Below are 13,056 nucleotides of genomic sequence, written 5' to 3' on the forward strand. Positions count from 1 at the left end.
CAGTTCTTCCTTTTTCCTCTCGTTTCAGTAAGTCCTTTGGTCTTATTTGTCCATCGTCTTAATTGATTATGTCGTTTCTTTGTTATTATTTCTTCTCCCCTTGATTTTATTGTACAACCACCTTGAAATATTTGACAAGGCGGTACAACAAATTTTTAATAAACTTGGAAATACAACAGGGACACTGCACAGAAATCCGTTGTGGTTATTCTGAAAACCAAACTAGTTGAGTGTGCCCTGAGGATTGGGTTGAGAACCACTGGTCTAAACAACAGGATTTAAAGAGTAAAAGAGCCATCTTGCCTTCCTAATTTATCTTCCATTCCATTCTATGAATATGCAAGAGAAATGCCTTGGATTAAAGGTATTCAAATGTCATTTTCTTATAATTGTACCCTTAATAAAACCTCAGTACAGACGCTGAAGCATTGGATTACAGTGCAAATACTGGCCGTTTAATACCTAAGTATGCTGGCTCATTGATCTGCTACTGAATTTTGCTATATATCATGAGGGATGCAAACTGGTTAGATCTTAATGCCTCCCACAAACTGAGGTGCATGAAACAAGCTTAAAAAGGATGGGCATACAATGCAATAAAGGAGAGAGCACTGAACAAGCAGGATGTATTATTCATCATTCATTCTGTTTAAACTTGAAAACACATTGAGGCAGCAACACTGTAATCACATTATTTATGTTCATCAAATTTGACAAAATTAAATATGCATATTTGACCTATCTACTGTCCCTGTAATTTATTCAAACCATGTGCCAGGTTTGCGATATCACACCTTTGGATGATGTCTACCGGCAAAAGCCACACAAGATGATAAGACCAGAAAAAGAAGTCTAAAGAATCTTTTTAAACAGTTTTATGATACAGGACACAGACCGTAAAAAACGCAGTTCTTCCATTGCCAGGTGTCTCATACCACCTAGGAAAATTAAAGCCCAAAAGTGCAAACTCTTATCAACAAAAATTCTCTCTCCGCTTACTTACACACTTCATCATTATCCAGTGAGCCAAAAAGAAGATAGTATGTATGGAACAGAGGAGCTTAAAGGGGTAATTCTAATGTGATGCTCAGTAGCTTTCAGTCCAGGGCAAGGATGGTATCCAGACTAATTTGAAATCATAGTATGAAAATTAGCCAAATTATCAAAGAATATGTTGGCTCCAAATAAAGGATTTTCTGTACAGGACAGTCACACTGCAAAAAGGTTGGGGCCTTCTTCCTTTCCACTACTACAGAAATCAGGCATCTTGAAGCTGGTTTTGGTTCAGGAGGATCTTCTCTCCAGGTTTAAAAGCTGGCATCCCCAAATAAGGACAGCTGGCACAGCGGAAGGCATCCCCCAAGTAACACTTACATGAGGAAAAAAAAAAGAGAAAATAAAATCAATACTAGCCATTGTACTATAAATTGATGAGACATACCACCTCTATCCTGTTACAGTTATATCACACCAGCCAAGTCTAATAAAAGTAATTTATGTCAAGAGGCAGTGACAGAAGAGTGCCCACGCCTGAATGAACAAAGCAAGGAGACACTTCATCTTCTCAAACATTAGGGGTCTGTTATTGTACAATGTGAAAATTTATCTGTATGAAATCACTAATTACACCTGAGCTGTCCCAGTCTAGAGAAACACTCAATATCCCCTGTGTCAGCCTCAGATATATAACAGCTGAAACCAGGCTTTTCAGTTTCAGCTAATACAATCTATGATCGAAACTAAAGCCAACACTGACCAAGCTCTGTCTCATAACATCCTGCCTCTCCCACAATTGCCACCCTGAAAACAGTGCCTCCCTTCCCCCTCCCAGACCAACCCATCAGCTCTCAACCCAACCCAACCCCTGCTGGGTCTACTGATGGTCTAGTAATCTAACTGGGACAGGAGCAATTTGCAATTGCTCCTGCCATCTCAGATGCCAAAATGGCTGCCGAGACTGGTGCTGAATCACTCTTGCCTATGCAAGCTTCAATCTCAAAATGGCTGCTGCAATATTCAGTGGAAACATGGCTGAAAATTAAAATAACTTTTCAGCTGAAACCGAAATTCAGTCAGTCAGTCAGTCAGTCTTTACTTGTATGTTATTAAGATCAGAGAAATCGGAGGAAATATGCACCCATTTTTATACCTCTTGTGCCAATACTATAAATGCTTGCAGACAAGGTATCACAGGTATTCTCAGACCAACTTCTGTAGCTTAAATTTTGCATATCTGCTCTCTAAGTCCCTTCTGGCACCCTCCCTACCCCATTAAGCAGGGAAGAAAAATCAAATACTTACATTCCCACAAGCAGATTTGGTCCCCGAGTTCTGTTGTGGAGCAGTGTGTCTTTTCTCCTGTTCCAGCTCCTCAGCCAGTCCGCAGGTACTGCACATACAGACAGAGATTATCATCACAGACAATTTTATCCAATGGAATTTAACTTGCCTTTTAACCCTCTTTCTTTTCTTTAATGCTGTCATAGCTTGGGGAGGGGGGGATGATAACTATCATATAGTTTCCCTCATCCATTACCACATAGTAAGATAACTAGAACTGGATCCTGTCACAATGCTCCTGTTATCCCTACCATCTCTTTCCTAGAACAGGACTCGCACAGAGGATGCATGAAACACTACCAGAAAAAAGAATCTCATTTAAGCCACCCTGTTGTAAATGAAGAGTTAGGGGGCACTTCTATAAAGCAGCAGTTACCATTTGCGCAGTGAATCCGAAATAAAACAATTCAAAGCAAAATTAAAAACATTCTTGTTCCAGGATGCCTCTGGACTACAATTGTCCTTTTAAGGACAAAAAAAAAACAACCCAAAACTTAAAACTATTACTTTATACCCTAACCTATTGTGTTTTCCTTTTTTGCTTCACTTTTCTTTTACGATTGTAGTTCTTCCTCTTTTCTCCTATTGTCTGAAGTTGGTCCGTATGTCTTATTAAGTATTTTATTAAGACACTTAGATTTTATTTGGTATCTCGATTTTTAATATGTTTTATGCAAATTTTATATTGTACACCGCTTAGAAACCTGATTAAGCGGTTTTAAATTTTTTTTAATAAACTTGAAACTTGATTTACGCACAGGTTATATGCATAAATGTTTAAAATACTAGCATAAACACATGTATGTGGGCACTAGCGCATATATAGTATAAGGCAGCATACTGGCAAAGTGCTATTCTGCAAATACCTCTAACTTACATAGCGTGTGTTTGCAAGAGGAACATAGACAAGGCTCCCATTTGCACACAAAACTTACAGAATACTGCAAATTACGCCTTTACTTACACCAGCTCTATGGCTAGTGGAAAGAGTGCATGCCTAAAAGTCAGGTGCTTATCTACCCAGTTACTGTAGGCTAGTATTTTTTTTAAAAGTTTTAGGCAAAAACTTTCGTATGGAAAGATGAAGGTTTAAAATATTTAGGAATCTGGATTAAAGCCACGTTAGATGATACGGTTAAGGAGAATGAAAAGCTGTTGCTAAAAAAGGTAACAGAATTATGTGAATAGTGGAATCCGTTACATTTGTCGTGGTGGGGGAGAGTTCAAACGGTTAAAATAATGATATTGCCCGTGGTTTGCTATCAAATGAGTATGATATCAGTGTTTTTTCAGAGTTCTTTTTATAAAAAGTTAAATTCTATTCTTACTAAATTTGTTTGGCAGGGTAAAACTCCCAGAATTGCTTTGGTATCTCTACAAAAACCAATTAAGGAGGGTGGGGTAAATTTCCCAAACTTTTATAGGTACCATCAAGCCTATATTTTACATCAAGGTATGTATTGGGTCCTCCCTGAGCTCATTGAGTACACACCAGATTGGCTATATTTGGAATGGCGACTCATGTCTCCTTTATATCCTAGTCATATTCTTAGTATCAAGATGCCCAGAGTGTATAAGGAAAATAGAATTTTGATGGATACTTGGAAAACCTTAAGATTTGTGAATAACTTGACTACTATTCCTATCAGCAAATCAATCCATTTGACTAAACCCCAAGATACAAATTGGCGGTTTTAAGATCATCTGGAGGCATTGGATAATTGCAGGAATACAGACTTTAAATGATGTTATTTTAAATGATAAACTGTTTGATTTTACACAATTGCAACATAAATTTGGGCTCAATAAATCACAAAGTTTTAGATGGTTGCAATTGAAGCAAGCCATTCAGGTAGGGTTCCCTTAATGGAAAAGTCTTAATACTCAATTTAGTTTGGAATTCTCATGCTTCCAGGTAGATTTTCTGGGTCACCAGGCTGCGCAGTGGTATAAAACTATTAATGAATTGGTTAAGAAAAAATCTAAAAATGGTCTTAGGGATATTTGGAGCATTGAGATTGAGCATCAGATTTCAGCTTCTCAATGGCCACAAATTTGGTCTTGGAGGATAGGATGTACAATGTCTGCATCTATGAGACAAACATGGTTTTTTCTTTTGCATAGAGCATTTGGACCTCAGTTAGATTACAGAAGTTGAATAGTTCAAAGTCTAATAGATGCTGGCATTGTAATCTTGGAATAGGGACTTTAGATCATCTTTTGTTTTATTGTCCCTATATTTTAGTCTTTTGGAATTCCATCTGGGATCAAGTAAATTGTTTACTAGAAAATCATGTAGCACTTTCTTATGATACAGTATTATTTGGAACAGCTATGAGAAAAAAGAGTCAGATATCATCATTTAACAATAAATTTTTATTAATCATGACTGGAGTCGTTATTCAACATATCATCAACAATAGGAAGGATTGCAGTAAACTTAATTTCACCTTTTGGTGGAACTCATGTCATATGTACAAAATGGAAATTATAAGACCTTTTCTAAAATATGGGGACCATTGACATCTTTTTGTGATGATTAAACACCAGTTATTCTATTGAAATATACACCATGAATAATAGAGAGGGGGAAGGGTTCTTATTTTATTGTGTATACTATTAATAATAATGGGAAGGGGGGGTGGGTTATGGGTTTATATATATACAATTGTTGTTTCTCTTGATAGATTTACAAGTGATGTTTTCAAAAATATGTATGATTTTAATTTGTACACTTGTTGAAAGATTAATAATGAATAAAGATTTACAAAAAAAAAAAAAGTTTTAGGCCCCTACTTTCTCTTACACATTAGACTTTAGACTTTTACAAGGTGTTTTTTAGAATTATCTTTTAGGGTTTGATTTATTAAGCCTTTCTTTCCCTCAGGCACAGACCCATAGGGGGCAATTCTATAACCAAGCACCTCCATTTAGGCATGCAGTAGAAGTCTATACTGTAAGGGAATCTAGGTTCTATCACTGAATACTAGCATAACCTAGTATCGACACACCTCACAGCTAAGCGCCTAAGTGTGCATAGATACATGTAGTTTATAACTTGCAGAATGCTATAAAGTGGGAGACCTGCCTATGTCCCCCCTCCCCCGTAAATATGCACTATGTACGTTAAGCAGGTATCTGCAGAAAGTAAAGTTACTTACCTGTAGCAGGTGTTCTCCAAGAACAACAGGACAGGCATCCTTACATCTGGGTGAAGTAATCCCAATTAAGCCCCAGTGCAGACACTACCCAATGTTCTATAACTAAGAGGCTTTTGGCAGTAGCCTCACTGCGCATACACGAGTGCCTTCCCACCTGATATGTGAACGCAAGACCCTCAGTAACATAAAATAAGTAAAAAAGAATTCAACTCCTAGGGGAGATGGGAGGGTTGTAAGGATACTTGTCTTGCTGTCCTCAGAGAATACCTGCTACAAGTAAGTAACTTTGCTTTCTCTGAGGATAAGTAGGGCAGTGGTATCTGTACATCTGGGAATCCCTAGCTACCCGGTTCACTGAAAACAACAGTAGTAGAACAATAGAGTTTCAAAATAGCTATCTTGAACCAATCAACCTCAAATTATATGCAGACTGGTTATAGAGATACAGCCTGGAACTGAATAAAACTGGGCCCTAGGAGGATGAAGCTAGATTCTCGACACCAGACAAATTCTGCAGGACTGTCTGACCAAACTGATTACCGCTTTGGGTATTTTGCTCGAGGCAGTAATGAGATGTGATTGTGTGAATTGAAGATCAGCTTGCATAGCTCCTCAAGTAGACAGACCTCAAGTAGACTACTGATGCAGCCATGGCTCTGACATTATGATCTATGACATGCCCTTCCAAAGTCAGCTCAGCCTGGGCATAAAGTACAGGACAATGCAATCTGCTAGCCAATAGGATAAAGTGTGCTAACTGATGGCTGTCCCCATTCTGTTGGGATCAAATGAAACAAAAAAATGGGTGGCCTGTCTATGGGCTTTAGTCCGCTCCAGATAGAAGGGTAAGGCTTACTTGCTGTCCAAGATATGCAGTGCATGTGTGACAGGATGGGCATGCAGTTTTAGGAAGAATTTTGGCAGAATGACTAAGATGGAACTCCAACACTACTCAAGGAAGGAACGTAGGATGCTTGCAGAGAACTACCCTGTTATGATGAGATCTAGTATAAGGTGAAACAGCTACTAGGGCCTAAAGCTCACTAACTCAGCAAGCAGAAGTGACCACCACAAAAACAAGAACTTCCAGGTCAGATACTTCAGCTGATGGGAATCTAGTGGCTCAAAAGGAGATTTCATCAGCTAGGTGAGGAAGATGTTGAGATCCCAAGTCACTGTTAGAGGTTTGAGAGGGTGCTTCATCAACATCAAACCTCACTTGAAGAAAAGAAAAGAAAAAAAAAAAGAGACTGTACAGAGATGGGCTTGTTCTCCACAAGAGAATAAGAACTAATTGCAGAGAGATGAACCCTTACAGAGTTGGTCATCAAACCAAACTCACAGAGGTACTCAAGCAGTTTTTGTGTAGGACAAGTAAGGTGATCTACGGCCTTGCCCTCACACCAGATGGCAAACCTTCTCTATTTAAACAAACAACACACCTCTCAGCTAGCCACCAGTGACCATAACATGGTATGGTTTAACCTTAGGAAAGGCTTCCCTAGATCTCAAACAAGAACAAGGGTACTCAATTTCTGGGGCACTGACTTCGCACGCATGGGAGATTTCGTTCATCAGACACTACAGGTTCAAGAAGTAACTGACAATGTGGAAGCTATGTGGTCAACCTTGAAGTCGACCCTTCATGAGGCAACTATCCGCTACATTAAATCGGTAAATAAACAACAAAGAAATAAGAGACCCAAATGGTTCACTGATGAGGTCTCGTACCGCGTCAAGGAGAAAAAAAGAGCATTTCTCTTATACAAACGCACCGGGGAGAAGGAAGCAAACATTGAATACAAGACAAAGTCTGCAGCGGTCAAAACAGCAGTCAGGGAGGCCAAACTTCGAATGGAAGAAACTCTAGCGAAGAACATTAAGAAAGGGGACAAATCCTTCTTCAGGTACATTAGTGACAGGAAGAAGAACACAAATGGGATAGTACGCCTTAGAACGCCAGACGGGAATTATGTGGAAACAGATTCCGATAAAGCCAAACTGCTGAATGATTACTTCTGCTCGGTCTTTACCTGCGAGGCACCAGGGCACGGGCCAAGGCTGGAAATGAAGCAAAGCATGGAAGATCCATTTCAGAATTTTGAGTTCACACCTGCTGATGTTTACAGTGAACTGTCAAGACTTAAGGTGAACAAAGCCATGGGACCGGACAATTTGCACCCAAGAGTGCTCAGAGAGCTAAGCGATGTTCTGGCGAAACCGTTAGCAGTACTCTTCAATCTCTCCCTAAGTACGGGGAGAGTCCCCCTGGACTGGAAAACAGCCAACGTCATTCCTCTGCACAAAAAAGGTTGCAGAGCAAAGGCTGCAAATTACAGACCAGTAAGTCTCACATCAGTAGTATGTAAACTCATGGAAACTTTACTTAAAGGTAAACTAGACACGATTTTGGACGAGGGGAACCTAAGGGATCCCTGTCAACATGGATTCACTAGGGGTAGGTCATGCCAATCCAATCTAATCAGCTTCTTTGATTGGGTGACGGGAAAGTTAGACTCGGGAGAGTCTCTGGACATAGTGTACTTGGATTTCAGTAAAGCTTTTGACAGTGTCCCACACCGCAGACTATTGCACAAGATGAAGTCGATGGGGTTAGGTGAGAAACTAACTGCATGGGTCAACGATTGGCTGAGTGGAAGACTTCAGAGGGTGGTGGTCAACGGCACCCTCTCTGAGACATCGGAAGTGACTAGCGGAGTGCCGCAGGGCTCGGTCCTGGGACCATCCCTTTTCAACATATTCATAAGGGACTTGACCCGAGGGCTTCAGGGTAAAGTAACACTGTTCGCCGACGACGCCAAACTGTGTAATATAGTAAGTGAAAGCAATCTCAAGGATAATATGACGCAGGATTTGATCACGTTGGAAAACTGGTCCTCGACATGGCAGCTAGGCTTCAACGCTAAGAAATGTAAGGTCATGCATCTCGGCTGCGGAAATCCATGCAAAACTTACACCTTAAATGGGGAAACACTAGCTAGGACTTCAGAAGAACGGGACTTGGGAGTAATCGTCAGTGCAGATATGAAGGCTGCCAAACAAGTGGAGCAGGCCTCATCCAAGGCAAGGCAAATGTTGGGATGTATCAATAGAGGCTTCATCAGCCGCAAACCTGAAGTCATAATGCCGCTTTACAGAACCATGGTGAGACCTCACCTGGAATACTGTGTGCAATTTTGGAGACCACACTACCAAAAAGATGTGCTTCGAGCTGAATCTGTCCAGCGAATGGCCACTAGAATGGTCTCCGGACTCAAGAGTCTCTCATACGAAGAAAGACTGGGCAAACTACAGCTATACACTCTTGAGGAACGTAGAGAAAGGGGAGACATGATTGAGACATTTAAGTACATCACAGGTCGTGTCGAGGCGGAAAGCGATATATTCTTCCCCAGGGGACCCTCGGTCACAAGGGGGCACCCGCTCAAACTCAGAGGAGGGAAATTTAATGGTGACACCAGGAAGTATTTCTTCACAGAAAGGGTTGTAGATCATTGGAACAAACTTCCAGTGCAGGTGGTCAAGGCCACCAGCGTGCTAGACTTTAAGAATAAATGGGACATCCACGTGGGATCCCTGTGGGGGTCGAGCTAAGGATCTGGGTCATTAGCACTCAGACTTGATGGGGTGGGTCAGAAGAGTGGGCAGACTTGATGGGCTGTAGCCCTTTTCTGCCGTCATCTTTCTATGTTTCTATACTCTTTCTTGGAAGCCAGCTCTCAGTATCCAAACCATAAGGGCAGGTTTGGAGATGGGATGCAGAAGGGACCCCTCATTCTGTGTGATGAGACAGAGAACAGTCCAATCCGACCCTTTGGATCTTCAGAGGACAACCCCAGAAGTAGAGGGAATCAGATCTGCCTTGACCTGGTGAGATTAAGATCATAGTTTCCTGATCTTGCTTGAGTTTCAACAAAGTCTTCCCTATTAGCAGACCCTCCCACCAATGAAAGAGGAAGGCATCTGATGCTAATCTGCCGTGTAAACTGAATCTGGTATAGTACTGAGGGACTTTGTTGTTGTGATGAGAGGTCTAATGAGGGGGTGCAGACTCAGAAAATTTAGTGGGCTATGCCCATATTCAGAGATCACTTGTATATCCCTGCTGCCAGACAGTTGTTCTTTCCCACCAGATATGTGGCTCTGGGCACCATGCCATATTTTAGAGTCCATTGTCACATCCAAACTGCTTCCTTACACAAGGGGAAGGAGCCCGTACCACTCTGTTTATGTAATACATTGCAACCTGATTGTACGTTTGAATCAGAATAATTTGATTTGTTAGCCGTTCTCTGAAAGCCTTTAGAGCATTCCATACCAACCACAGTTCCAGGAGATTGATGAGAAAAGATTTCTCCCAGCAGGACCAAGTCCCCTGAGCATGAAGCCTATCAATATGAGGCCCCCATGCCAGGTTGGATGTATCCATGTTAAAGTTTTTTGGGGTGGCAGGATGTGCCTAAGGTAAAATTGGATCAAATTAACCACCAGTAAAGCAATTGTTTGAGCTGCGGCATGATCTTGATTACATCTGCCCAATTCACGAATCGGTTCACCGATTCACTTCAGGTCAATCGATTCGAATCGGTTCACCGATTCACTTCAGGTCAATCGATTTGAATCGATTTAAAACAACAAAAAAATCAGCCTCCCGATTTGGTAACTGACCCTCCCCTCTCACCCCATAAAGCAGGAGCGACAGCACTGCCTCTTGCAGGCCGGCTGCTGCCGCACCTGCTTTAGAGGGCGAGGGTCAGTCGGGAAGTGCTGGTGTCTGACTTCCCCCGGCCTCCCGTTGTTGTCCAGCTTCCCCCCCCCCGGCCTCCTGCGCATCCATTTACCTAATATCAGCAGCCTGCAGCGAAGATTGCCGTTGCTTGCGATCTTTGCAAGTTGCCTTAAGTCTTCGGAGCTGTTTCCTCTGCCGCGATCCTGCCTCTAACATCAGAGGAGGGGCGGGACCAAGGCAGAAGAAACAACTCCGAAGACCTATGGCAGCTTGCAAAGATCACTTGCACCGGCGATCTTCTCTGTAAGCTATTGATATTAGGTAAATGGATGCGCAGGAGGCCAGGGGGGAACACGCAGGCCTTCCGAGGAGGTGGGGGGGGGGGTTTGCTCAGACCTTCGGGGGAGGGGGTGGTATAGGCCTTCAGGGGCGACAGGCATGTTTTCAGGGGTGGGGTGCAGGCCTTCAAGGGGGGGGGGGACAGGCCTTCAGGGGTGGTGGCACAGGCCTTCAGGTTGGGACAGGCAGGCCTTCAGGGGTGGGGGTGCAGGTCTTCCGGGGGGGGGGGGGGTGCAGGCCTTCAGGTGAGGGGGGGCCCTAGTGTAGAAGTACATGGAGGGAGGGAAGGGGGGATCAAAGAGACATGCATATGCCGGACTTTGGGGGGGAAGAAAACTGGGTCTAAAAACAGAGGACAGGGAGAGAGAAGGTGGACAATGGGATTTAGGGAGAGAAGGAACAGAAAGGGAGAGAAGTTGGACACAAGGGATGGTGTGGAGGGGAGATAGAGATACTGGATAGAAGGGTAGTTGAGAAAAGAAAGGGAGAGATGGTGAACCCTGGTGTGGTGGGGAAGGAGGGAGAGATGCTGGATGAAAGGGTAGTTGAGAAAAGGTGGCTCTGTGGATGGGGACAAAAAAAAGGAAAGATGCCAGACCTCCGAGGGAGGAAAGGGAAACGGAAGGGGAGGACAGAGATAGAAGATGGATGGTTAGCACGGAGAAAGAAGAAAGAAGGAGACCCTGGCAAGCAAGTTATCAGAAGACAACCAGAGCCTGGGACCAACAAGATTTTAATAATGACCAGACAACAAAAGGTAGAAAAAAATAATTTTATTTTCTGTCTTTTGATTACAATGTGTCAGATTTGAAAAGTGTATCCTGCCAGAGCTGGTGTTAGACTACAAACATGAGCTAGGATTTAACAGAGAAAGGAAGTCTTTTTTGTTTGTTTATTTTGTTTACACCACAACGCCAGTATGGTTAGGAGAAGGCAAAGGGGGTGCCTATAAAAGGGGTAAAGAGGCTATAAAATAAACCCACCAGGATGTTTGAAAAAAAACACCCAATTGGGCAGGAAAATCGAATCGATAAATCGATTCAATAGGCTGAATCTAATCAAATTTTTTTCCTGAATCGTGCAGCACTAGTTCCCAGTAGCCTGATGTCACTGAGAAGCTAGGGTCCATTGGGATCTCCTGAAATGGAGCTGTGCCAAGGGACATGTACTGTTGAGGGCATGTGGCTTACCAATCTCAAAATCTACTGAGCTGATATCTTCTGGCTAATGCGAATCTGGTCAGCAATCGCTATCAGAGCAGTTGCTTGACCCTAATGGAGGAAGACTTGGGCTCAAACTGTATCTAGCAAGGTTTCTATGTACTCCAAATGTTGAACAGGTTAGAGAAGAGACAGATCAAGGCAAAACACTGAATCCCTATTATTCGAGATAATGTTCAAAATAAGAAATCAACTCAGCAGAGGCAAATAAACACTCTATACTATTTCAATTTGATATCCCTGAAGCAGTTGATGAAGTAGACCACTCTTTCTTACTCCTCAAATTAAATGAACTAGAAGTACAAGGTGTGGTGCTACAATGGTTTTCACAGTTCTTGAGAAATAGAACATATGAAGTCTGGAAGGAAGACAAGAGATCCCAACCATGGAAAGTCAAATGTGATGTCTCGCAAAACTCACCAATATCACCTGCGCTATTTAACATCTACCTAAGAGCACTGGGAAATAACCTACTCTCAACCCAGCTCACATCTTCTCCAACACAGACGATGAAAAACGTCCTCAAACTAAACAAATCTAAAACAAAAATATTATGGTTCAGAGATTATAATTCTCTACTGAGCACAGAACTAGAACTATCCACAGATGAGAGGCTAAAGATAGAAAATTCCTCGAAAGCACTGCGAGTTACACTTTATTCAAACCTAACGTACAACATACATATCACTTCACTAGTGAAAAAATTCTTCTTTAAGATGAGACAACTGAGGGCAATTAGGCCAGTCCTAACAGAGACCAGCTTCAGGACAGTAGCACAATAATAATACCCCACCTGGACTAATTCAACTCACTATACGGTGGCATTACAGAACAAGAACGCAAGAGGCTCCAAATACTACAAAACATGGCCACAAGACTAATTCTCAAAAAGAATCGATATGATAGAGCAAGTCCAATATTAGAACAACTGCATTGGCTACAGGTAAACAAGGGAATCCAATTCAAGATAACCTGCATGGTTCACAAAGCGATCTATGGAGAAAACTTGGAGGGACTAACATTTGATATTAAAATCCCACATTCCTTCTTCAATTCATGTGTATCACAATGCTTCAAACTACTTCTCTCGTCAATTCAAAAAATACAGTGTAAGAAGATTAATTGATTTTATTTTGAATTTTTATTTATATACCACTTATAACCTAAGTGGTGTACATTCAGGTACTCAAACATTTTTTCCCTATCTATCCTGGCAGGTTATCTTTGAATAACAAGCTCCCCACAT

General features: G+C 41.9%; 1 protein-coding gene across 1 annotated transcript in view; it reads right to left on the minus strand.

Moving 5' to 3' along the window:
- Positions 1-612: 612 nt before the first annotated feature.
- The window catches only part of CIAPIN1 (cytokine induced apoptosis inhibitor 1), a 55,496-nt gene continuing 43,052 nt past the window's right edge, over positions 613-13,056 (minus strand). The window contains exons 8-9 of the mRNA XM_033943739.1: positions 2,302-2,389; positions 613-1,369 (exon numbers count right to left, since the gene is read on the minus strand). Coding sequence (XP_033799630.1) covers positions 1,259-1,369; positions 2,302-2,389 — 199 coding nt within the window. The 3' untranslated portion in view covers positions 613-1,258. The remainder of the gene's footprint in view (positions 1,370-2,301; positions 2,390-13,056) is intronic.

The sequence above is a fragment of the Geotrypetes seraphini genome, chromosome 4, assembly GCF_902459505.1.
Source record: "Geotrypetes seraphini chromosome 4, aGeoSer1.1, whole genome shotgun sequence".
In the NCBI taxonomy this organism is placed as follows: Eukaryota; Metazoa; Chordata; class Amphibia; order Gymnophiona; family Dermophiidae; genus Geotrypetes; species Geotrypetes seraphini.